The 25,582-nt window shown below is 38.2% G+C and overlaps 1 protein-coding gene across 1 annotated transcript in view; it reads right to left on the reverse strand.

Moving 5' to 3' along the window:
* Nucleotides 1–25,582, reverse strand: part of GABRB2 (gamma-aminobutyric acid type A receptor subunit beta2) — a gene marked incomplete at both ends in the record, with an annotated part of 195,301 nt that overhangs the window by 28,924 nt on the left and 140,795 nt on the right. The window contains 3 exons of the mRNA XM_080942071.1: nt 1,818–2,062; nt 5,653–5,805; nt 7,531–7,668. Of these exons, the coding sequence (XP_080798197.1) occupies nt 1,818–2,062; nt 5,653–5,805; nt 7,531–7,668 (536 nt within the window). The remainder of the gene's footprint in view (nt 1–1,817; nt 2,063–5,652; nt 5,806–7,530; nt 7,669–25,582) is intronic.

Below are 25,582 nucleotides of genomic sequence, written 5' to 3' on the forward strand. Positions count from 1 at the left end.
TCCCTGCTTCCATCTGGAAACAATCGACTTTAAATCGTTGTAAGGCTCTTTAGGTTCCATTTACTTCAAATCTTCACTGCCTCAATCTTAAATTTATCATTTAAATGCAAATTAGTATAAAAAGATCAGGTAGAGGAAGGTGTAAAGGGATCAGATGTTATCTTATTAAGTCGGACTTGCATCAGGCAATTGTTTAAACTCATTTCAAATTCCAGTCCTAGGAGGCACTATTTATTTATTATTTATTAGTCTTTCTGGTTTTTTTTTTTAATTGAGGATACTCTTTCTGGTAAATTATGAAGCAGTTTTAACAGTTCTCTCATTTTTCAACCTGCATAAAGCACACCAGTATTCTGGCTATTGCTGCCTAGCAGAGTAAAGACTCCAGCTACAGAATATCCAAGCCCTGGGGATAAATAGGCAGTTCCTAGACTCCACGTATATTGGCTTTCATAGATGACATATAAAATTTGCATTATTAATATCATCTTCTGAGAAATAAGATTTTAATTAAAAATTAAAATTAGTCTATAAACAAATATTAGACCTATGGTTAAGTTGGGATCATGACTCAGAAGCTTCCATGGAGTGGTCTACAAGTAAATTTCAATGGTGGGGATTACTCAAGTTCTATCCTGGGAATAAAAACTAAGTTGAAGACATTAACATATCAGTATCCTAGTTAATTATTGCTATGGGTAATAAGTAAAGGGAATTTAAGCACATTTCTCTTTCCCAGAACATCACTATGAACTATTTCATGAATTCTGTATTCTATGTTATTCCATTAACACTAGGATAGATGTTAATGAAAACATTTAACTCAAAAATTTCAAACATGGAATATGAAAAAATATCTTCATAATTATTCTGTTTAAGACAGAAAAGTCTACAAGTGTAAGCCAGGTGAGATTACATTTGGATCCAAAAGGCTCAACTCCACTGAGACTGCTGCCCAAATCCCCCAAAGTGGTGATTCCTAAAATGGGTTCCAAGTAAGAATAAGATAATTAACCTATAAATGTGTGATGTCCTGGCTTAGGATGGACCCAGGATTCAGTCTTTAAAACATTCTCTTCTGGGCATACCACTGAGATGAAAAACTGACTTCAAAAAACAGAAACCACTGTGTAAACTTATGTAATCTTTGATCAGGCTTGTCTTAATGAAGATGGGTGCCTCATTTATGGACATGCTCTAGTATAAGACCAAGCAAGCTTTGAGCAAACATGCATCACCTAAAAAAAATTACTCTACTCCTTCCTACTTCTTTCCAAATTTTTGATTACTTGGGTTTGGGGGCGGAGACTCAGATTGTTGTTAGTAGGTAATTGACATATTTCTAAATCTGTTTGTTTGTATTTTAAACCAAAGACAATGTAGATTTAAGGTTCAGAGCCTTTTATCTAGTATAAGCAACAGTAAAATGATGCAATCTTATTTTATATTGAAGGTCAGGTACTGACAAGCCCTATTGAGCACAATGAAATAAGCTTTGCTTTGTAAATAAATTTCAAGAAGTAAATTTAGAGACATGCAAATTAATTAGAAGGTGTGAGTTTTATACGTATGAAAATAGCTTGTGTGGTTATGAGTTAAGGAAGTTTGGGCATGCTTTGTGTGAAAGAAAGAATATCCAAGAGTTGGGTGTTTTATTTGGGAAACCTGTTTTGCCTCTTACTTATCAGGTATGGAAATTTTGGAGGAAGTGACAGTTTTCCTGTCCTATGTCCTGTTTTCTCATGTCTTAACAACTCTACCAAGTTCCACAGTTTCACTGAGTTTAAGCCACAAGGGTCATTTCTCTGCAAGTGTACCTTGTTGACATCCAGGCGCATCTTCTCGTTGTTGGCATTGGCAGCTTTCTCAGCTGCTTTCTTTTGGCGCTGGGGTCCTCTCCCAAAGAAAATGTAGTTGACCAGTGCATATTCCAGAAGGGCCATGAAGACAAAGACAAAGCACCCCATTAGGTACATGTCAATGGCTTTTACGTAAGGGATTTTAGGGAGAGTCTCCCGGAGGTGGGTGTTGATTGTGGTCATCGTTAGGACAGTTGTAATTCCTGGGGGGAAAAGGGGGTAAAAAAAAAGAAAAATTGGAGTAATAACATTCTTATTTCTTTATCATTTGCACAATAGCTGGAAAAGCTAGCTTACTTATACATATTTACCTATTTGATAGAAATTTTTTATATATCAGCCTAGTGACCCTTCCTGAAAATATGTGTAAATTAATTTATGGTGAACATGAATTTTTATAGAAATTATCATTCAGTTGTACTTTTCTATTCATATTTACTTATGAAGTAGGGAATTGGAAGTGTAGATTAATATTTATGCTGCATGTATAGATTTGGAGAAAATTAACATAGAGATATGGATATGTCAGTGTCCAGAACATAGATTTTGGGAGGGACTTTGTAAAAAAATGACTGGGTGTTGCCTCTTCAACCAGAGACTGTATATGAAAGGCTACAGTAAACTCTAGTTTGTAATGGGTAGGGAAACTTTGTGTAAAGCTTGGATAGAGTTCACAACTCTTTAATAAGATTCAAGACCTTCCAATATATCTGTATATATTTGAAGAATGGCAGACAAATGAAAACCTGCTAAATTAAAAATAATGCCAAATGCTAGCTAGCTGGAGACAGGCAAGCCTAAATATGGATATATTGAGTTTAAGAAATTCACTCTGATAGCATCATAGAAGGACAGAATGTAATATAAGGAGAAATAAAGAATACTGTGTTAACAGTTTTTATGATAATCCATATAAATAATGGAAAGGTAAATTAAAATAGCAGACACAGATCTATGAATGCACTAAGCAGATCACATACTAGAACACACATCTAAAAGACTGGGCAGAAGTTTAAAGAAACAGAAACTACACGCTTGTGATTTTGAATTGGACAACTCAATGGATAACACACAGACATGAGCCACAGATCAGGTACAGCGGTCCTTATTGGAATGTCACTTTGGGTCAGGCTATAATTGCCTGTCTAGTTAGCAGGCACCTCTAATAGTAGAGAGCAGTTAGTCCCAGAACTGTCACTGGAAGGTCCAACTACTGGGAGTTCAGAGAATGTGGTTTGATGCCGTCCTGACTTTGTGCTGATGAGAAAACAGACAAAGCTCAGACAGAGTCTACATCACACAGATGGCAAGTTGTACTGACACCATCTGAACTATGGTCTCAAGAACATTCACCTCCCGAACAACCCATAATCACATCTCAAAACTTTTACCTCGTTCTTCAGAGTCTACTCCAGTGAAGTTTTCTTCTTTAATCCTGTCTCGTGAATAATTTTCATTTTGTTTAGCCGAGCTCATATAGAGCTCAGGGGTGAGTAGCTACCTGAACATGAGTCTGGACCTCAGTTGACTTTTGATGCCTTCAGATATTCTTTGTAGGAGTCATTTTGAAACATGTCCAATTTCATTTTACTCCCTGTCATTTCTACAATGGGTGTTACTATATTATACACTTACTAAAGCTGACCTTAGTATTCATCTGAATGCCATTTGGAAGTAGTTGAGTACCTAAGGATAAATGGTTCAAATATAAAGCTATTTTAAGCATTTCTTTTAAAGCATCGATAAACTACTGTTTGTGCAATAGACACACAATAGATACCTGTTTTACTTTATGAAATCACAGTATATTGTTTCCATTTCTTTATTAGCATTTTATGAACACCAGGCTCTGCATAAGACAGCACTGGCAGATGGCCACATATGAACTTTTCTCCAGTGAGTCTTTCAATGCTTAGGGGAGAGCATCACAAAACTAACTAAACAAAAAGCACATGTATGGTTAGTCTACACACGCTGTTTTTGTCTACGTCTAAGAATACACATGAGAGAGACTTGGCTCATTCCTGGGGCTCACTGCTCCTCCCTCCTACCCTTGATCCATCTCTGTCTAACCTCATCTAATACTACCCCATAAAACCAAAACTAAGTCCTATCACTTTCCTGCTCAGTGTCTTTATTTCACTTGTAATAAAAACAAAGCTTTAGACCACACTCCTGAATCACTTCTGGACTCTTTAATTCCCTATCTCCTACTGTCTCTCCCTGTGACTGTTCTCCATACTGTCCTCTGCCTGGTCCATATTCAGGGTTTTTTGTTTTTGTTTTTGTTTTTGTTTTGTTTTGTTTGTTTTGTCTTTTTGTTTTGTTTTCAACCCAGGAGCTATTGGAGGAGCTTGGGCAATCACCACTTAGATCTTGATTTTCTTGAAGTCTTTTCTCCAGGAACAACTTCTGTGTGAGATCAGCCCTAGTCATCGTGATGCTCCCAGGCATAGTAACAAACTGCTTGCTTGCTTCTCTCTGCAGACTCACCCTGTCTTATAACTTTTGGTGGCTCTTCAGTGTCTCTTCTACATCTTGTTAAGACTAGAACTCAAATTTGTAGGTTTTATGATGACATTTTCAAACGATTTTGTTACTCCACACGGTCCACCCTCTAGTCTATCGACCACCTTTGGGCTTTCCCATGAAGTCTGCTGCCTTGCTCCGTTTCCACAGCACCTGTTTTTGTCCTCTCATGATTGACTTTCCAGTTTTATTCACACACACATGCACCTACACCTATAAACTTTCAACATTAGGGTCCCCATGTGATTGAAAAATGTGGCAAACTTTCTTTCTGAGAACCTCTCTTAATATAATTTCCAGATTAGTCTAATTTTCCTCAATTTTCATTATTTTGCCATTGAATAAAATTTTATTGTGTATAGAGAGCACATTTCCATTATCTGCTCTGTTGATTCATATCCAGTCGGCTTCCATTTCCTTGCCCTTAGCCAGCCTTATCTGTATCTGCTGCTAGAATATGTTTTTCAGAAAAGGAGAAGCTCGTCTTCTACACCTCACTGTGTCAGCACATGTTAGATGTAAATGTTTTTGAATAGAAATGAAAGGACTTTCTATGAGTGTAATGACTATACTGGGAACCTATGATGAAGCCAAAAAAAAAAAGACCAAAGGGATTAGTCAGAAATGTAAATAGAAAAATCTGTGCAAGAGGTCAAACAATTTGCATGAAATGTTTACTAAATGTTATTTATTCACATCTGATGTTATGACAGAAAAACAGTCAGGCATATGATGAACAAGACTCAAAAGGATGTCCCAGCCTTGTGACTCTTTTGTCTCCTGCCCTCTATGCTATCTTGAATCATGAATAAACCATTAGAAACATTTTTACGTATACATGTGTTATATAGCGAATCTCTGTGCTGGGGTAGTGGATAAAAGGAAGCATTCTTCAGGTAAAGAAGCAGGAAGAAAAATTGAGCAATTATGCAAGCATTACTACACAAAATATGTTTTGATAAGACTATCAAAGTGATGAAACCAATTTCATTACCAACAGCTCTCCTGTTAACTAATTTGGACATGGAAGAGCTTTAATTTGTCTTTAATTGATTTAACACTGAATCAGAAGACAGAAGTCTCATGGTTGAACTCTTGTAATTGGAGGAGTCCAGTCTTCTATACCACAAAATTCTGGGTCAGGAAAGTAGAGGCAGCCATGTTTGAACATGCACACACACACACACACACACACACACACACACACACACACATGACTTGAGAATTGAAGGAGAAGAAGGAGAGAGGGAAGAGAGAATCCTACCTAATGCAACCCGTGCCGCAGAAGCATCATAGTTAATCCAAAAGGAGACCCAGGAGAGGATGGTAATCAGTATGGATGGCATGTATGTCTGCAAGATGAAGTAGCCAATGTTCCTTTTCAGCTTAAAGCTTAGAGACAATCTGGGATAAGAACCTGGAAAGGCAATTTGAGCACATCATGATTATCATTATTTATAAGGTACTTTCCATTAAAGGCCCATAACACCTTTGTACTTCTTCCTTCAATGTAAGCTGAGTTATGGGTGAAGGGCATTGTTGTTCTGTAAACCTAGTTTGAGATTCCAAGCGTCTTGATGAGCAGTAGGACTCAAGGACAGAATACATTCTGTGCTTACCAGCAACTAACGGGCCTGTCCTCTTTCTGATCAGTCTCATGTTTTACATCAAAGGTATTCATTCGCTGCAACCACCAGGACAACAACCCGTACAGTCACTTGGCTGCCCTGTTTCAACTCCTAGTACATTTACCCCATAATTTTACTTCGTTGATTATAAGAATAAAGCTGGAGGCCCTGGTCGCAGTAACAAATACCCTCAGAAACCACAGGGCACATTTTCAGTCTGTGATCAGAACCCAGGTGTCTTCCTTTGTGTACAGACTTCTTTCCTTAGCAACTATATCATTTGTATTATAGCCCAAATGACAGTAGTCACCCATGAAAATGTAGTATGTAACCACCTTTAGGTAAGATTTAAGAGCTATAAACCAAAGGACAAGTATCATGCTAAAGACACAGCTCTTAATATGTAGTAAGTTTCTTAAATATGAGTCCCTTGACTCTGGGGACTTAACATTACTGAGAAGACATAATGGAGCAAGCCATCTTGGAGTGTAAAAGGTTTATACTGTAAATGGCAGGAAATAAAATATTCTTGCTGTTTATTTAAAAAAAGTGTTCTTTAGTTTTCTGGGGCTAAATCATCAGAGGTCTTAGTATATACACAATCCAAAGATTTTTAGAAGGATATCCTTTCCACAGAGTTATAGAGATTTAAAAACCCCAGGCTTCCAGCAAGCTTCTGGGCTTTTTTCCCATCCCTCTTAAGCTAGCGTTAACTTTGTATTTTTTACTAAGTCACAGCACAGCTTTTGCAGAAAGTGGTTTACAGCTCTTTAAGTATCAGAATCCTTGGCAGAAAGGTGATTCTCCAAATCTACATTGATGGAGTTTGTTATTTATGTGCCTGTTGGAGTCATTTCAACCAGAAAAACACCAAGAGGAATATTCCAGCAAGCTTATTTCTTCTACTGAAGTAGTTTCTAGCAAGTGAATGCCTTCCCACATCATCTGTGGACTAACTCATGCAGCCGCCCACAACATCACAGATGCCTGAGATCTGGAGGTAATGGGGTCCATGTCATCTCAGTGTTTGGAAGATGTCAGCTCAAAGATAAGCTGGAGCTAATGAAATGTTTATGTTCCAAGAAAAACATGGCCTTCTAGGCTACTTTGTTTAGAGGATGTCATGTTCAGCTATAGGCGCCTAACAAACTGCCCTTGGCAGACTATAATGCTTTTTAAAAAAGTGATTTAAAAAAATCGAAATATCTAAGTCTGAGCCAGCTTTTCCTCCCTCCCTTCTTCTTCACTTCATCTCTAAAATCCATCACTTCTCTGGCACATGAGCAGAGAGTTGGGATATGCTTGAGACTGCTTTCCAGAAAATGCCTGTGTGTATCTGAATGGTACAAAGAGCGTCTTGAGAAACAGGAGTTGTAGCATAGCTTCCATTCTGCTGGTTCCTAGGATACAGCACTCCTTACCCTACCCGAAACTCCATATTAAGGTATCCATCTGAAACAAAGGGGATGAAGTTGTTTGGCTTAGGTCCTCCCCCCCCCCCCCCCCGTACAAACCTGTTGAGAAGACAACTTTCTTGGTGATGAGTTTATAATCTACAATGGAGAACTGAGGAAGCTCAATCTTCGTCACTCCTGTGACTGCATTGTCATCACCACGCCAGTAAAATTCAATGTCATCAGTGGTGTATCCATCTGTGGGGGGAAACACAGATGAAGGCTCAGAACTAAAACAGACATGCAGAAAAGGCAGCCAGTGATAGCTGAACTCGCATGCCCAAGATGCTACAGAGACAGTGTGATGTGTAATCAATCTAAGCGTTTTGAAATCTCATCAATCTTCCCCTGTGAAACATGACTGCATATTATGTGATCCTAGATTGTGCTTAAGAAATTATAAAAGAAGAAAGAAAAAGAATTAAGTGGTTAATTTAGTGCCAAATACCCTCAAGTCATTCCTCTCTAATACAGATTATTTGGATTATAAAATATTTCATTTTATGTCAGAAGTCATCATGAAGAAATGGGTAATTACTTTTTCATATACTACATCTCCAAAAAAAAAAAATCTAATTTTTCTCATTGAACTTAACCCTCAAATTTCAATTGGTTTTAACATTCTCTAGAAGATAAGAGTGTGTAGCATTTATTGCAAATGCACAGTGCATTCAGAAAGCATGCTTCCCTTATTGAGCTATAATTTATGGAGTTCATATGATTCTCATCACTGGACAGTCTCAGCTGAAAAGACTGTGTATGAGAAAGTCATACTGTAATAATTAAACTCTCAATTCATGAACCTCAACAAGCACAGAAACCAGGGGTGTTGAAAGCATCACATGTTAGAGGATAAACAATACTTTCAGAGATATATGCAATCTAGTATGTATTAATAATTAATAGGCTCTTCTTGACTAGCCACAAACTTATCCCTCAAGCAAAAGGATGGGTTATGTGTCTTTATATACAGCATGTGAAAGATGTCACTTTTATGCTGTCAAAAAATCTATTGGAACATGATTGGTCACTTAATTTTAAACTCAGCAAAACAAATTAGAGAGTGTTTAAGATCCTTGCCTTTGGCTGGTTAGTAAATAACGTGACACAGATAACCGGAATGAATACCTGTCACTTAGCACTTAGTTTCACAGGGACCATGAACAAAAAAAGGAGCACTGAGATCACAGAAACAGACACTGTATCTAGTTTTATGTGGGTTCCGAGGATGTAAACTGAAGCTTAATGCTGCACTGCAAGTACTTTATCTCCTGAGCCTACACAGCCTACCGTTCAGTCTTCATACAGGCAAACTTAAGGGCATTTGAAGTTCCATCCATTCTTCATAGTATATTCATTTTTATTCAATGCACAGATAGAAGGTTCTTAAGTCTTAATGAGCATCTGTATGCATGGTTCCACGGTGTAGGATTCTGGCAAACAGCTTGAAATTTTTGATGTACTTTTCAAACACCATTTCTTCATTGAAACAGAATTTTAACTGATTATATTTTTTTGGCATGAGCTAATCCAGAGATCGTTTAACATGGAACGTCTGGTTTGCTATAAACATTTGCTTTGAAAATAAATTTGAAGATTTTTTTATCATGTTCTAGGTGATAAGCTAATGGCACAATAAACAAATTCTATGCAGAGAATTTATATTCCATGTGTTTGAAGGTTATATGTTTGTAATATTGGTAACTCATGGTCCAGACCTGATATTTTAAATGTGATTTAATCTATTGTCTGCTCTTTATCCACTTTTCTCAGGCATGAGAAAGTTCAGGGTCTTTTGATAAAAGCAATTTGCACTCAAAGAAAGGGTGATGGTTTTTAGAAGCAACCAAGCCAGGTACCTAGAAATGTATCCCCTAAAATTGGATTTGTCACACATCAGCATGAAAGGGGGTATCGATGAAACAAGAAGGCAATCAGTTCCAATGGAAAGAGTTTAGAAAATAGTAATTACCACTTATGTTTGTAGTCAAGGGTTGATAGGCACATAGTAAATACCATCCCTTTTACTGAGAGGCCAAATCTCAAGAACAGTGAATCTGGATTTATCGTCCCAAGAACATCGGATGCTTGTGGAGATGATGATCAGAGCTAGGGACTTGCTTTTGCTTTTAAGTAAGCATCTTGAATGACCAGATTTTGGGTTGCATGTATAATAAGCCTTAAGAACCATTTGTCTAGCACATTAGGCAGACAATGACAACAACAACAAGACTAAATATAGTCTTTTATTTCACTAACACCTGTAAATAAAAGTTACATATATAATATTTATATTATAAATATACACTTAGAGTATATATATATATATATTTACAATAAGTATTACAATATTTATAATAAATATTTACAATAAGTATTTTATAGGAGAAGAGTATTTATAAACATTATTTTAAATTTTGCCTGCCCATTTTGCATATGAATTATTTTTATCCTAACTTGATGGCAGAGAAAAACTAAGACAAGGAAAAATTACATAATGTGTTTAAAGTCACCTATCTGGCATGTGACTGAATAAGGAACTGTTGTCATTTTGCTCCAGAGGTATAATTCTCCCGCTGTATAACATTGCCAGGGAACATAAAACAAGCAATATGCTGAAAAGGGGGAAAACTGCCCATTTTGTGTTATAAACAAAGGGCAAACAACTTCAAAGCAAAAGGAGGAGAGCATAGTCTTTAAATATTTCCTGTATAGAGGAAGAGGTTGAGCTAATGAGGATCCTTCCAGCTTGTCCTCACCCCCTTTCTCAGGACTGACCATCTTTGCATTAATCACTGTGGATCTCACACATCCATGAACAGAGGAATTAATTAGAAAAGGGGACGCATTTTAGCAAGATGTCATAGGGTTTGTTTGTCATGAGTTCGTTTCTCTAGTGGAAACCTTAGAGAAGACTCAATCTATGTGTTTGACAGTGTTGGCTTGGTAACATTAGGTAGAGGAAAAGCAATTACCATATGGATATAATGCACATGATTTGAGTGGACAGTTTTTTATGATGATGATTTATCTATGTGTTTATACACTATGAATTCACACACTTGCACACACATACACACACGCATACACACATGCACATGCATACACACACATCTGCACACACACACACACACACACACACACACACACACACAGAGAGAGAGAGAGAGAGAGAGAGAGAGAGAGAGAGAGAGAGAGAGAGAGGAGAGAGAAAGCCTGGCTATAAGTCTGTTATGTACTAAGCAAATATTTGCAAATTTTCAAATTTTACAAGAACTATTAAAGTTCATTTACCCAGTCTTCTTAGTCATATATTTTCCCCATGGTTGGCAAATTACATTACCTTTATTTACTATCTTCTCATATATGAATTAAGATAATCAAAAATAATACTCATGTATAGAACTTTTGAGTTCCTATTATTTAAATTTTTAATTCTTTTCAAATTTCACATAACGAATTATGATCACATTTACCTCAGTTTCTCCTCTTAGTTCCTCCCATACCTGCCCCTGAAACTTTCTGTTCTCTTGTTTTATTTTAAAATTGATAACCCATCAACTGCATTTGATCTATCAATATATTGATATGGAGTCTGGATATATATCTGGATATGGAGTCCACTAGTGGAGTGAAGATGACCATCTAGGAGCTATACCTGTAAAAAAAATCGGACTTCCCTCCCATACTTCATATAACTACACGGGAGGAATGCTACTACTTTTATGATAATTTAAAAATACGAATTATTCAAACTGAACAGCATCTCGCTGCATACCATTCTTTTGTGTTTCCATAAGGAGACGCAGGGACGCCATGATCAGAAAAATGAGTGATTTGACTGCATTTGTAGAACTTTCTAAAGGCTTGAAAATTGGAATTCAAGTACTTATAGGTCACTTTGATGCCCAGGGTTTTGGAAACTAACAAGATGATATAGCACATTAATCATATTTCTTGGCTACTGCCAGTCTTCAAAAGCTAAATTATCTTGACATCATTTTGGCTAGTATAGGCTAAAATATTCCAAGTGAAAAACAAATGCATTCCCACCTCCCCCATCCCCGTTTCTGAAGATGAAAGACCAATCATATCTCTCTGGACTAGGGCAGGCAAGATAAAAAGACAGTCTGATACGCCGTGTAGGATTGGTTTAAAACAGACCTAATTTTCTCCTGACTTTGAATGTTCTCTAGAGAAATGCTTAGAACTCTCTATGGGTGATTAAAAACTAAGAGAAAATATATGCAAATGTGCATGACTTGACTTTCATAACATCCATAATGAAAATAATTAGGTTCCTTTTAGAACACATCAGAAGGTGGCCCTGAACTGAAGTGCTGCATTAATGTTTCAGAAATCAGACTTACCTTTTATATTTTAATCATGGAATCCCTAAATGTGAGCCAATACGTTATTTTTGGTGGTATCACAACCTACATACTAAAGTCAGATAGGCCATGAATACACAAAGCACAGAATCTTTACAATTTATCTGGAAGAATAAAACTGACAGGGCTGTGGCACCAGCACATCACTTTTGATCAGAGATACAGATATGTATATTGATAAATAATTGTATACAAGTTATGAGTTGGAGACACTTTTGCTTCCAAGTACCAGTAAAAAAATGTATTACTAAAAATCTAAGGAGTAGAAATCCCACTGTTAAATACAGATACACAATAACTGACTTTATCCTTGCAAGTGTGACATTTTTTTATAACACAACTTAGCCTTCTAAAGTGTTTCTCTCTCCGTGCTGTCAGTCCACACACCTGCTTTTTTATTTATCAGATAAATGTTCAATTTTATAACTTCACTTATAACAAAAAATGTACCCTTTCCAAGAAATTAATCCACGGAGATGAACGAGAACATAAATAAAAGTTGCTGATAGCCCCATTTTTAAAAATGAGCTTTTTTTTTTTGGTTCTTTGTAAATTTCAGATCATGGCTTCCAATCCCAGTCATCTCCTTCTCCCAGTCCTGCCCCCTTGTACCGGCCCTCTAGCTTTGCAACCTCCCTCTGCAAATGAGAAAAGAACATCTGTGGGAGCTGTAGTGTGTAACAACGTGTCCCACAGTGTCACAATGTGTCTCCCAGTGTATTCTTTTGTCTATTAGTTTTTGTCTACCCTTTGCTTACAAATGTTCATTGAAATGCATCCTGGGTCTGGCTTCTGTTACACAATCAATACTGGAACCTCACTGAGGCTCCTTGCAGATATTCCGTTGTGTCATGGAGATCCTGTAGTTTTAGATTTGTAGGCCTGGCCTTTTTCCCTCACTCCAGAAATTCATGCATAGGGCAGATGTTTGGGTGGGCTAATTTGAAGCCCTGGATTTGGTCCTGAGAGGTACGGAGCCAGCCAGCCAGCCAGCCAGCTGTATTCATACCACAGGCATGGTGCCTCCTATCTTTCCCTTTCTGGTCCATCCAATGCCACAGCTATCAAAGGGCAGACTTAGGTCTCTAGCTCACATGGCCTTGGGGCTGGCTCTTCTGTTATGCCCACCATCAGTGCTAGCTCTACCCTGGTGCCCAGGTTGGAGGCAGGGCCATCTCTCCAGAGTGCTGCTGCAGTAAGGAGCAGAGACACCACTACTGCTTGCCTGCCCTCAGAGATGGCTCACCTGCAACTTCTATAACCAGAACCAGCTCTACCCTGCTGTCCTGTTGAGGAGCCACTGTTTATTTTTGATAGAGGGAAATTAAAGTGCCTTTGTCCTCTCATAACTTATTGAAGCTTTGTTTCTCAGTGGAATTGATAAATGTTCTGGAGAATTATCAATATTTACACCTCCCAGTCTATCATCACAATGCTTAACATTTGTTTTAACCTACTTGTAATATCCTGTTTCCACCAGTTGGCAATGAATAAGAATCATAGGTCAGCGTTATCAGGCAGTTCACAGTAGATGCGAGTTTGATAAAAGTTCATTTGTTAGATAATCATATTAAGGACCATTTGAACTCAAATTTCCTGCTGCCTTTTAGGATTATAAAATAGCACTTTAAAAGCTTCCCGACTTAAATCCCTCATCTCTAAAAATTTAGTATGTAATTCTCTCCTAGTTTCAGTTTTTTCACATGGTTGCTACAAGTCTTTGATAAGCTATTAGCAAATCTTTATTTTTGTTCTAAGAAACATTACTCATATAGTGAACTTTATGGAAAAGGGTTCCATCATCAATGTACAGGAGAATAATAGCACATTTGGGCCACTGTCTATAGTCACAGAACTTTTAACACAGCAAAGGAAAGGAAACCAAGAAGTAAATAATCTATTTAAGTTTACTTATTCTTATGATTAGTGAGACTTGTCTGATTAGAAAAAACAAACAAACAAAATGCTTATCCAGATGCAATCATTCCAGTCAATGCTGGATTGGATAGGAAGAGTTCACACATTGTAGGAAAATCATAATCATCTTAATAATGCCCACCAAGCCCTCCAGAGAAGCCCATTAGAAGTAATCCATCTTTAGTAGATTAAACATTAGTTTATCCCAAATAAATTTCCAAGAAAGTAAGTTCAATTAAAGAGATGAAACTGCCTCTTTGCAGCAAAGCAGGCAGTGACACAGCATGGGAAATGTTTCTAATCACAGTTCCCTTGTTGAAATCACATGAACACAACGAGAAGCTCACAATTAGGATGGAATTCACTGTAGAGATAGTCCTATATGTCATGTAAATGTACTGGAGTGTGTACTATCAGTGCCAAGGCCATGGGAGAGTCTACAATGCAGCCATGGCTTTCTAACTTCAGTAATAGGCATTGCTGAGCTACTCTGTGATTTCTCTGACTCTATCACATTCTCCCCATGGCTTCTTAGATGAATGACTAGACATAAATGTTCTGTTGTAATGACTTCTCTGGATTTCAAACGGTTCAAAATAATTGGCTGAGGGAAGGTCAGGCTTGATTGTGTAGTGCTTGCTTAGGAAGTTTATCATAGGTCATAGCCCAACATTTATTTCTGCATCAAAGATTGTGTGTGTGTGTGTGTGTGTGTGTGTGTGTGTGTGTGTTATCACTCATAAATTTTAACTATTATGAAGTATGAGACTATAAAATCTATCACATTCAAGTAAAATGCCAAACAATAGACTTTAAAATCCATTATCCCTGGCAAAATAATAATTTTTAATGTCCATGTGGGCACAGGGTGATTTAGTGATACTTAATGGAAGTGCAACTCTATTGCATTTCTTAGATTTTTTTTTATTGTGTTTAGAGGGAAAATGTCATTAATGCAATGGTTCAGATCTAAACATATGATTTGTCCAAATTCATGAGCTCTCAGTCTCAAAACGATACAGAAGATTCAGAAAAGTTTTGCTTTAAAAAAAATAGGCAAGTGCTTCTCATGCTTCATGTTTACAGATATCAAACAGAAAACTTGTGAAAATGCAGACTTGATTTAGATATGAAACCTGAGATTCTGCATTTCTATCCAAAAGAGGAGCTGATACTGTTTGTTGATAGAGCATCCTTAATCTAGCAAGGGATTAAAGGATTTTGTAAGGTGAAATTCTCTGCCAAGATACTTAGGTAAGGAATGCCTTGGAGCCAACAGGATGGACTGAGAAAGTTGATCTCTGATAAACAAAAGTTTTATTGGATCCAAAATATTAAAATGCCTTTTCCTGACAGATACTAGAAAACAAGTCTGGTATACTGACTGGAGACCAGGTTTCATTTATCTGTCTATAGCTTATCAGTAAGTGATACTACAGAGAGAAAGGAAAGAGTCTGGGTGAAAAAAATTCTAGCACAGGTTTGTACCTATTCCAGTTTTATTTCAATATTTAGCACCCTAAGTTCAAGAGCACATCATCCTTTCACTGATGGAAAACTAGCTTTCTCTGTGTTTCATAGCAGAACAATTAGCAACTTTTCAAATGTTTCCCCTTCTTCTAATTTATGACACATAGACAGTTAGTAACACCTTATTTAAAAGAGGTGGAGAGTCCTACATAGTGATACAGATCTGTAACATCAGCAGGATATACAACCGAAGGATTACGTGCTAGGGTTAGAACGGGCTATGCTATGACCGTCAGTTTCAATAATACCACAAACGGAACCAAGGAAAATAGAAGACAAAAGAACAGTAAAGAAGTATTGAATGAAAACAAGTTAAAATGCTTTAACAAAACAACATGGAAAGGGAAAAATAGAGAAAATATTTGTATTTTCTGTCTAGGTGGTTCCAACCTGAATGGAAACTCATCAGTCGTAGATCAAGAACTGGAAAGAAGGATAGGCTGACTCTATGAAAGACTTCAGTTGAGCTGTTTAGGAGACTATCCCTAAGAATTGAAGAAGTCCAAGCAAGCCTAGGTAAGTCCACTAGTAGAATAATGCCCAGGCTTCAGGCAGCTAGTCAGAAACTGCTCTGCCAGCAGAAGCTTCCCAACCACTTTGCCTGAGGCAAGGACAAGACCACAGCAGTTGTCAGACTTCCTCAGCAACAGTTTCCAGCCCCATGCCCAGTAATGGAATAACACCATAGATGGAGTAAGATAAAGGTCAACTAACCCAGAATCCCCTAATGTGCTTAAATCAGGCCTGCGAGCCCATTTGGTTGTGTTTCTATCTTGGGAATGGGAGATCCCAGCACGCTGGAGTTCTGTGGAATAAACCACTCTTTGGGTTTACATACTATCTGATTCCAGGATAGCATTATTTTGGCGAATCATGGAACCTTAGACATTACATGGCTTCTACCCACTGCCTTATGTTAGTATTCCCTCCCTTTCAAATTCCTCATCATTGGTCTACAGTCCTTGTGGATTATGAGTAAGTAATTGATTTTTAGGACCTGGGTTGAGTTATCTCAGTTATTTGAAGTATATCACCTTTCCAGTGTCCTAATGTCCTATTTATTTTTCTACTTGTTTATATGAGTACAGTGTCACTGTCTTCAGACACACCAGAAGAGGGCATCGGGTCCCATTACAGATGACTGTGAGCCACCATGAGATTGCTGGGAATTGAACTCAGGACCTCTGGAAGAGCAGTCAGTGCTCTTAACCACTGATCCATCTCTCCAGCCCATGTCAGCACTCTGCAATGGTCTATCTCAATGTCCCCCTTTCCCCAAAGCTTTCCTTTTCTTTTACTTTGTCTCTTCCCATTCCTGCAGCTTTCTTTCAGAGCATGCTAGTTGAGTGTCTGCCACCATCCTTCTCATAGCTGAGTCAAAGATGTCCTCATTTCATGGCCAGACTATCATGAATCATGCCTGGCTCTTAAATCTCTTCTTCTTTTGTGCAGGTCTTAACTCAAGCCAGAGCTTGTCCCATCTGGGTGAACCGAATTGTCAGTGTGTTGCTACCTTATCAGCGTGTGTCTCTCTGAGCATAGTGATGCCGAGAAACCATTTGCTGAGCACCAGAATGGAAAGTTTACAAGCCTGATCCTCAGAAGTGGCTTGAGATGTGCAAGTTCCACCCCTCCAGCTCCACATCATTAAAAGAACACCAGTGCTGCTGGCAATGAGCCAAAGAAGTGGTTTATCAAATTACAGTTGTGCTTAATCACATTTCCAGATGCTCTGCGTCCTTAATAGGTGATCCTTCCTAGAGTGAACTACCATGTACTCGTTGAAGGGGCTCAGAACTCTAGTCATGATTTTCTCCGGGCTGATAGATTTTGGAAACCAACCTGCCACACTAGTCTCCAGAGGGATCCAATACCTGCAGCTCAAACACAATGGCTCAAACACCCTTGTGAATGGTGAAAATAGTCGCAGAGAAGAGTGTGCTAACTCAAGAGTGACAATGGAAGACATTTAAATTAACAAGGCCAATTGAATGGGCAAGGGGATGCATACAGCTGTGCAATAAATTGCCATCAACTGTGACACCAACCCATCTGCTTCCTAATAAGAGGGGAAAAAGGAAGTAAAGGCCTGGCTGGCTGCGTCAGAGACCAATATGGCTCTTTCCATTTTAACCCACACTTTTCCATATCCTCTCTGGCACACAAGTCGAGCTTAGGATCGCTAAGAAAAATGGTGGCAGCAGACAACATAGACCGAGGGACATTTGACCTAGAAACACTGCTCATTTATGCCACGAACTTTAGGATGGAGTTTGGCCAGTAATACTCTTCTTACACTCTTTGTCCTTGAATAAAAAGGAAGGGCCTTCAATAGGGTTAATTCAAGTCATCTGGCACAAACTGTATCTCAATCACTCAACTCCAAGATCTTATTTAAACAGAGCATACACTGCTTACATTGATAAAGTGGGATGAGAGATGGCAAACATCAGATATTTAGTACACAGTTGTTGAGACGGACTGGATTTATGTTCTGTAAGAGGGTTTATGTACACAGCGGGAGGGAGGGCTTAGATGCTGATGGCATACAGGCCACTCATGTCGGCAGATGTGTGGTATTAAATATGGCCCTGCTGCTCTGGCTGAGGGAGTTGGAAAGAATTCACTAAAGAGAGACAGTGAAGGGGCTTTACAAAACAGCCGCCAGCTTATGTGATTAAAGCATTTCCCATAAGAAGCCTGGTGCTTCCTAAGCATCACCTCACCCTGCCTTTAATAAACCCTCTGACATACAAACTATTTCCAAATTTTATAGATCAAGAGGCTACAGTTGAAAGAGTTGAACTCACTTGCCCTAGTATCAGAAATGCAAATTAAATATAATCCTCTTTAATATTGGTAACAAATCCAACCACTTGGTCAATATAATTGCCATCCCACGTTATGATATGAAACCATATGTCTGACTTGTTATGTAACAATTTAGAGATACTATACTGGGTTCTGTTTCTTTTCATTTTTACAGCACGCTTTGGCATATTTTTCCTGGATTATAGGGTCAGCCGAGGACATTTGTATTTAACTATTCTCATTGTATCCACTCCTTTTTTTTTGTAATGTAAATTTATAGCTTCTGCCACTGAGAGGTAGATTCTTTCGCTGAACCCCAAATCTGAGCTGTCTTTGATGCTAGTTTTAATCAGCAGTATTGCTGACACAGCTCTGGCTTCAGTCTCAAGAAACTTTGTAGCTATGATTATTCTTGGAGTTTCCTCCTGCCACCATGGAAACAGGTCTTGAACAGCCTGCTAGCTAATGTGAGGCGTGCAGAACTGTCCCCTTTACCAAGGCAGTCAGACAGCAAACCCCCAGCCTTCCCGCCGGAGGACAACAGATCCATACATGGCCATACATTGGCTTAGCTCCACAGAACCTCCTAGCTAATTTGGAGTCTTTTAAATAACAAAGATTGCTTTTTGTTTTAATCCATTGAGTTCTAGGCTAGCTTTTAAGGAGAAGAAACTAAGAGAGGACAGTGCATTCAATTTAAGTCTGAAAAACTTCCTTTCCTGCCTGGTGATATAGGGTGTGCATATTCCTTTCCATCTAGAATGGCGTTCAGAGTCATATCTGAACAATGTTTCAGAATCTCCAACTGCTTGAATGAATCACATAGGCTCGACCATATAACACCAACCAGATCACCTACCTAGATGACTGTCCCAATTCTGCTACAAAGAAGCCATAGCAGTGTGAAAGCAGAATGTCTAGTGTTGAGAGCTCATGTTCTACAACTGCAAATAAAGCATTACCCTCAAGCAGCAACTCTCAAGTTTTGGTTTCTAAATGTCTTTGCTCTGAAAACCCACCAAAGACCCAAATAGTGATCTCTGTGGCTTATAGTTACAGATACTTAGCATGCTACATTAAAATGTACATTTAAAATATTTATTACTATTAGTCATTAAACCAGTTGAAAGAAACAATGGTGGTCCTATCACTTGCTAATATAAGTAACACTTCCATGAAGACAATTTCTATATTTTAAACACAAACTGTATGGGAAGTGTTATTTTAAATTTCGGTCCATCTCTTCCATGGCAACAGACTATAGCTGAATCCCCCGATATACTTTTGCATTGATAATATAGTAACCTAGTGCTTAATGGCTCTAGAAACTGTGCCTTTACAGGAAAAATGGGGTTAATGAGGCAAATAATTATTGCTCTTTGGAAGTTTCTAGAGCATCCAGACCGGGGAGGCTTCGTGTCCTGAAGATTTATGCAGAACTGTTTTCATAAACTTAGATACATGAAAAATGTTTGGACTGGAGATAAGTATTTAAATATAATAAGCATACTGATGATATTGAATGTTGTGCAACCTAATGAGATAATACATGAATATGAACTAGGCCATATCTAAGTGCTAAGGAAGAGTTGAGTGGTCAGTGTATGCATTCAAGAGGAATGAGGGGAAACCAACATCAATGATGTTAAATGATTTGCCTAAAAAATGTCACTTAATGGAATTGAAGTGCTCCTTTGAGGTCATTAACAGCCTTGGTAATCTCAGCTTGAGTCATGGTCAAGAGTAAAGATATACTGGAAGAGATTTAGAATCCCATGTAAAAGAAACATGAATTGGAGTTTGCTGCAACTGGCAAAAGCTAGCATTGCAGCTGATCATATTCATTAAGTAAAGAAAGGAGTTTCTTTATAAGTACGAAGACAGAGTGTATTTCTTGTAACCCTGTCAGAGGAGCAATAAAAACTGATATAGAAAAGAGGGTGAATGGCTGGAGCCATTCCCTTGAGGGGGCAAGAAGAAGAAATGCTATATGCAGGAAGGATTGCAACAGCAGGGAGAAGGTGGCATGTGGGTGGGTAGGTGCAGGGTGGGAGGGTGCTAAGTCCTCTCATGATGACTCCTTTCCTTAACTGGGTAGGAAGCATTATTAGCTAGAAGAGCACCAGAGGAGGTGTTGAGAAGGTAAGAAGAAAGGAGCAGGTTTAAGGGGCAGAGAGAATGAATGGATCACATATGTATAACATAGTTGTCCTGCAAAATAAATGGCACAGACGCAAGCTGTGATCAGACAGACAAAAAAGACTAGTCACCATGTTTTGCTTAATCCACTTTAGCTGGGCCTTTTTCCTGATCCAAAACATTCTGACCAGAATATAGAATTGCATGGAAACAGCTTAGCCTCTTGGGGTAACTGTGGGTGGCAACTTTTTATTTTGATGTTTTAATGATGAAAATCTAGGACACAATTATGTGAGTGTCCTTCTTTTTGTTGTTTTTTGATACCCTGAAGGAAAGAATATCTAAATTGCATCTTAACACATCTACATGCATTTAAGCATACTTAACCTAACCTAATGGCTACAGATATGTAGGCACATTACACACACACAAACACCCCGCCCCCTCACACACACTTGCGTGCGCATGCATATATATGAGAAAAGAGAGACAGAGAGACAGACAGATATACCTATACACACAATTTTGGAAATATTTGCAGTTTTGATTTCTCTGTGTTGCTTTATAATTCATCATTATTGGATCTGAACTTGAATAGTCTAACTGCAAATCTAATATAAATGAGCACAGATTAAAATTTGACTTTATTGAGAATGATATCGAAATTTGATGTTTAGTGATCATCCTTATCCATAGGCCAGAAGGAGTTTTGAATCTGATGTTACAGTTCTAATGCTTAAGGATGTGACTGTAAACTTTTCTGACCTGGTCCACATTCAGCAGGACAGAGGTGTGGACATTTGTTCCTGAGTATTAAGAGGCAATTCCATTACAGGTTCTGACTTAGTAGCTGACTGGAGCTTAGAGTCCACCTCAAGTACATAGACTTTCTCACATGGAGAGACAGGGTTACTAACCCACAGTCAAAATTTCTGACCCAGAATTGTTCCTGTCTATAAAGAACTGCAGGGACAAAATAGAGAAGAGACTTAATGAGAGTCAGTCTAATGACCAACCCAACCTGGGATCCATCTCATGGTAGGTCAGATTCAGGAGCATAGCGGGCCAAAGCTTGACATTATCACTGATGCTATGATGTGCTTACAGACAGGAGCCTGGCATGACTGTCCTCTTAGAGGCTCTACCAGCCGCTGACTGAGACAGACACAGATACTTACATCCACTCTGGTACTGAATTCAAAGACCCCTATGATTGATTTAGAAGAAGGTCTGAAGAAGCTGAAGGGGAAAGCAACCCCATAGAAAGACCAGCAGTCTCAATGAACCCATACCCTAGGGAGTTCTCAGAGACTGAGTCACCAACCAGAACATACTTGTGAGGTCTCTGGCACATATATAGCAGAGGTCTGCCTCATCTGTCCTCAGTGGGAGAAGATCCCTCAACCCAGGAGAGGCTTGAGGCCTTAGGGAAGGAGGAGCACCTGGTGGAGGAAGCATCCTCTCAGAGGCAAGAGGGAGGAGGAACGGGATGAGGAACTGTGTGAGGTTGGGCCAAGGGGGACCAAAAACTGGAACGTAAATACATAAAATAATAACGAGACAATAGTTTCCATCTGAAAAGTGAAGAAGAGATTGAGAAGTCTGAGTTCTTCCTGCTTATGGGCAGGGTACAGGCAGAGAACACTGTGATATCATCCCAGGTCTCTGGGTTGTTTTGTAATTTTTTTGTTGTTATTTTTTTTCGTACTGAGGCTTATGAAGCAATTTGGGGAAAAATAATCCTTCATTCTTTTCTCTGGGAGCCATCAGCTATATTTATGGATCCAGGCTTATGTGTGCCAAATATAGGCTGGGGGGAATGTTACAATAAGTTATGTTCTTAAAGACAGAGACACGCTGGGTTTTGAATAATTTCAAAGGTTTGTACTGTTCCCATCATAATGTAATTTTAATCAAAGACAATTCTAAAGGAAATGGATTTTTAAATATTCAGTGCTTTGTTAAAAATTTGAACAAGCTGAGGGGAGGGGATGGAAGCACTGTGGCGTTCTCAGTGCTGGGGAGGGAAGCCAGTGCCAGGCAGTCGCTAGCCAAGTGCTCTAACACTGAGCAGAGCACAGGCCTTAGTCATGCAGGGTTTGGAAATTCATTTTTCTCTGCCTCGTATATTACTCAGTGTCATTAAGTGATTAAAGACTACATAGCCTTTCTTCATGGTGTAATACATAAAACATCAGTCATTAAACATTTCTTAGAATATTCTTAACTCAGTTATAATGATTTATTTTATATTTTATTCTTACTACAGTATTCATCAGTGTGTACTGCATGGGAAATAACTCACATTTTATTCTTTATGCCTACGGGTCTATATACTTGTGTATGATAATCTGTATTTCTGTTAAAAATGTTAGTATTATTTGATGGTAATTAATTTTTTTACTGTAGAGTTTTCCTCATGTATCTTATACTAAACTCTTCTAGTCTGTTGAAAATGAAGTAAGGGAACTTTGTGATACAGTGCTTAGGAATTTCCCCATTTTGCTGTCCATAGTGTCTACAAGGTTGTCTAGCCTATAATTAGTTTTACTAATATAAGCTGAATAAATATAAAGTTTTCTATGCTAATTTTCAAAATGGTGACATTCTAACATCTATAATGACAACTTTCTTATAAGTTATTGGATTTTAAAAAAATCCTAAAATATGTCTATCACTCTATCCATTCTATTTGTTTATTTATATACTTATATATCTATTTATTATTAAGAATAGATTCTTCTTTCATACAGTACATCCCAACCACAATTTCTCCTCCTTCCTGCAAGCTCCCTAGAACCTCCCTTCTCCCCAGATCCACTCTTCGTCCAATTATTTTTCAGAAAAGAGCAAGACTCCAAAAGATAACAACCAATCAAGACAAAGGGAAGATACAATATAACAAAAACACACACCTACTGCTTAGAGTACTAGGAATCCCCAAAAACCAGTATGGTAACAACCATAAGGTGTAAGCACAGGACCTGGTGCAGACTCTAGCAGCCCCATGCTTGCCACTTCTGACTATGTGAGCCCATATGTGCCCTGTTTAGTTGATTCAGTTGGTCATATCCTCCTGGTGTTCTTCATCCTCATCTTAGAACCTTCTGTCTCTATCTTCCACATAGTTCCTCTATCTCGAAGGGAACCCAATGACAACCTCCAATCTATTCTCTCCTCATAATGTGGATGGAGTCTATGTGCTGCTAGTGGAGGCCTCTCTGATGATGACTGGACAAGTCACCAATCTGTGAGTACATCAGAATATCTTTAGGCATTATTTTATTGTTTTTTGTTGGTAGGTTTGTTCTGTCCAGTCTACCCTTGGTCTCTAAGCTAGCAAACCTCTGTTTCCTGGCTATCCAAGCAGGATGGGCTCTCTCTAGTGTCTCAGGTCTGTGCCACCTTTGCCCTAGTATTTTTTGGAGGACTGTAGGTCAAGGGATTTATGGCTGGGTTGATGTCCACGTTTCCCTTTCCATAGTCTGCAGAGTACCTTCCCATGCCAAAGAGACTAGAACATAGGGGTAGAGGCTCCATGAAGGGACCAGTTTAACCTCTCTACATTCAGTGGGCTCTGTGTGTGTCGTCCGAAGCAATGTGACCCTGCTGTCAGTTTTCAGGGACATCTAAGTTGTTTTAAGTTTCTGGCTCTTATGAATAAAGTTACTTGAAACATATTTGGAAAAGTGTCCTTGTGGTAGGATGTAATATCCTTTATACAACTAAGCTCTGTATGGTAAGTTGTTGATGTAGATCAGTTGTTAATTTTCTCAAGAACCACCATATTAACTTTCATAGTTGCTGTACAAGTTTACACTTCCATCAGCAAATAAGGAGAGTGTCCCTCCTTCCACAAGCTGTCACTTGTCTTATTGATCATAGAAATTCTGACAAGTGTAGTTTTGATTTTCATTTCCCTGATGGTTAAGGAGGTTGAACATTTCCTTAAGTGGTTCTCTGTCATTTGAGATCCCACTGTTGAGAAATCTCTGTTTAGATCTATGGCCCATTTAAAAAAATTGGATTGCTTGGTATTTTGGTATCTAGTTTTTTGAGATTTTAATATACTTGGTTATCAGACCTATATTAGATATAGAGTTAGTAATATTCTTTTACAATATTGTATGTTGCTATTTTGTCCTATTGATGATGTCTTTAGTTTCACAGGAGCTTTTCAGTGCCACAAAATCCCATTTATTAATGTGTCTGCACTATTGGCATTCTATTTAGAAAGTCATCTCCTAGTAGAATGGGTGCAAGATTCTTCTATCCGTTTTACAATTTCATATACTCTTCCACTTGTATCTTAGGTAAGAAAAAGAATTATATATGATATTATTTTTACCTCAGCATTTACATTGTATCATGGCAGGGATCTGGTTAAGATATTATTTTCAAATCTTAGAAAGCTAAATACTTTTTGTTTCTTCTTGGTTTAAAAGGACCTATTTTGAAGATAAAGGTATAGTGTGTCTACAAAAAAATGTACAGTTGCAGTTATTCTGACTACAACATAATATAAAGCTGACTTCTTTAAATATCATTTAAACTTGAAGGGCAGTAATATCTTACATTCTTCAAATGGACTCTTCAACTATATAATATGATCTGAATAAAAGTAACTAAATTTTTTATGTGTGTGTGTGTCTGTGTGCGTGTGCCTGTGTCTGTGTGCATTTTTGCAACTATGCACACATGGAAATCTGCAGATAGTTTGCAGGAGTCACATCTCTTCTTTCTCTAAATACATTCTAAAGATAAAACTCGAGGAAGCAGGCTTGGTTGGAAAGCCTTTTTCCTGAACCACCTCATCAGTTTACCTGAATGGAAATTAAGAAATTAACACAGATATATAATTCACTACATGTGTGTCTATACATATTCATTATATATACACATACACATATACATACATAATTTGTATATCAGTATCTTGAATGGATATCTGCTTGTTATGTTCACTGCATTATTTTCAATAATTGCCAATACATGAAAACTATTTAAATGTCCATTGGTTGAAAGGGATAAAGAAGATACAATACAATTTACTCAGTAATGGGATATTATTTGGCCATAAAAACAGGGATGGCCTCTGTACGGGTTGGTTTTGTATGTCAACTTGACACAAGTGGGAATTAATTAAAAGAAAGAATCTCCAGGTGAGGAAATGCCTCCATGAGATCCAGCTATAAGGCATTTTCTCAACAAGTGATCAAGATGGGAGGGCCCAACCCATTGTGGGTGGTGCCATCCCTGGGCTGGTAGACCTGGGTTTTATAAGAAAGCAGGCTGAGCAAGCTAGGGGATGCAAGCCAGTAAGT

This window comes from Micromys minutus (genome assembly GCF_963924665.1).
Source record: "Micromys minutus genome assembly, chromosome: 31".
In the NCBI taxonomy this organism is placed as follows: Eukaryota; Metazoa; Chordata; class Mammalia; order Rodentia; family Muridae; genus Micromys; species Micromys minutus.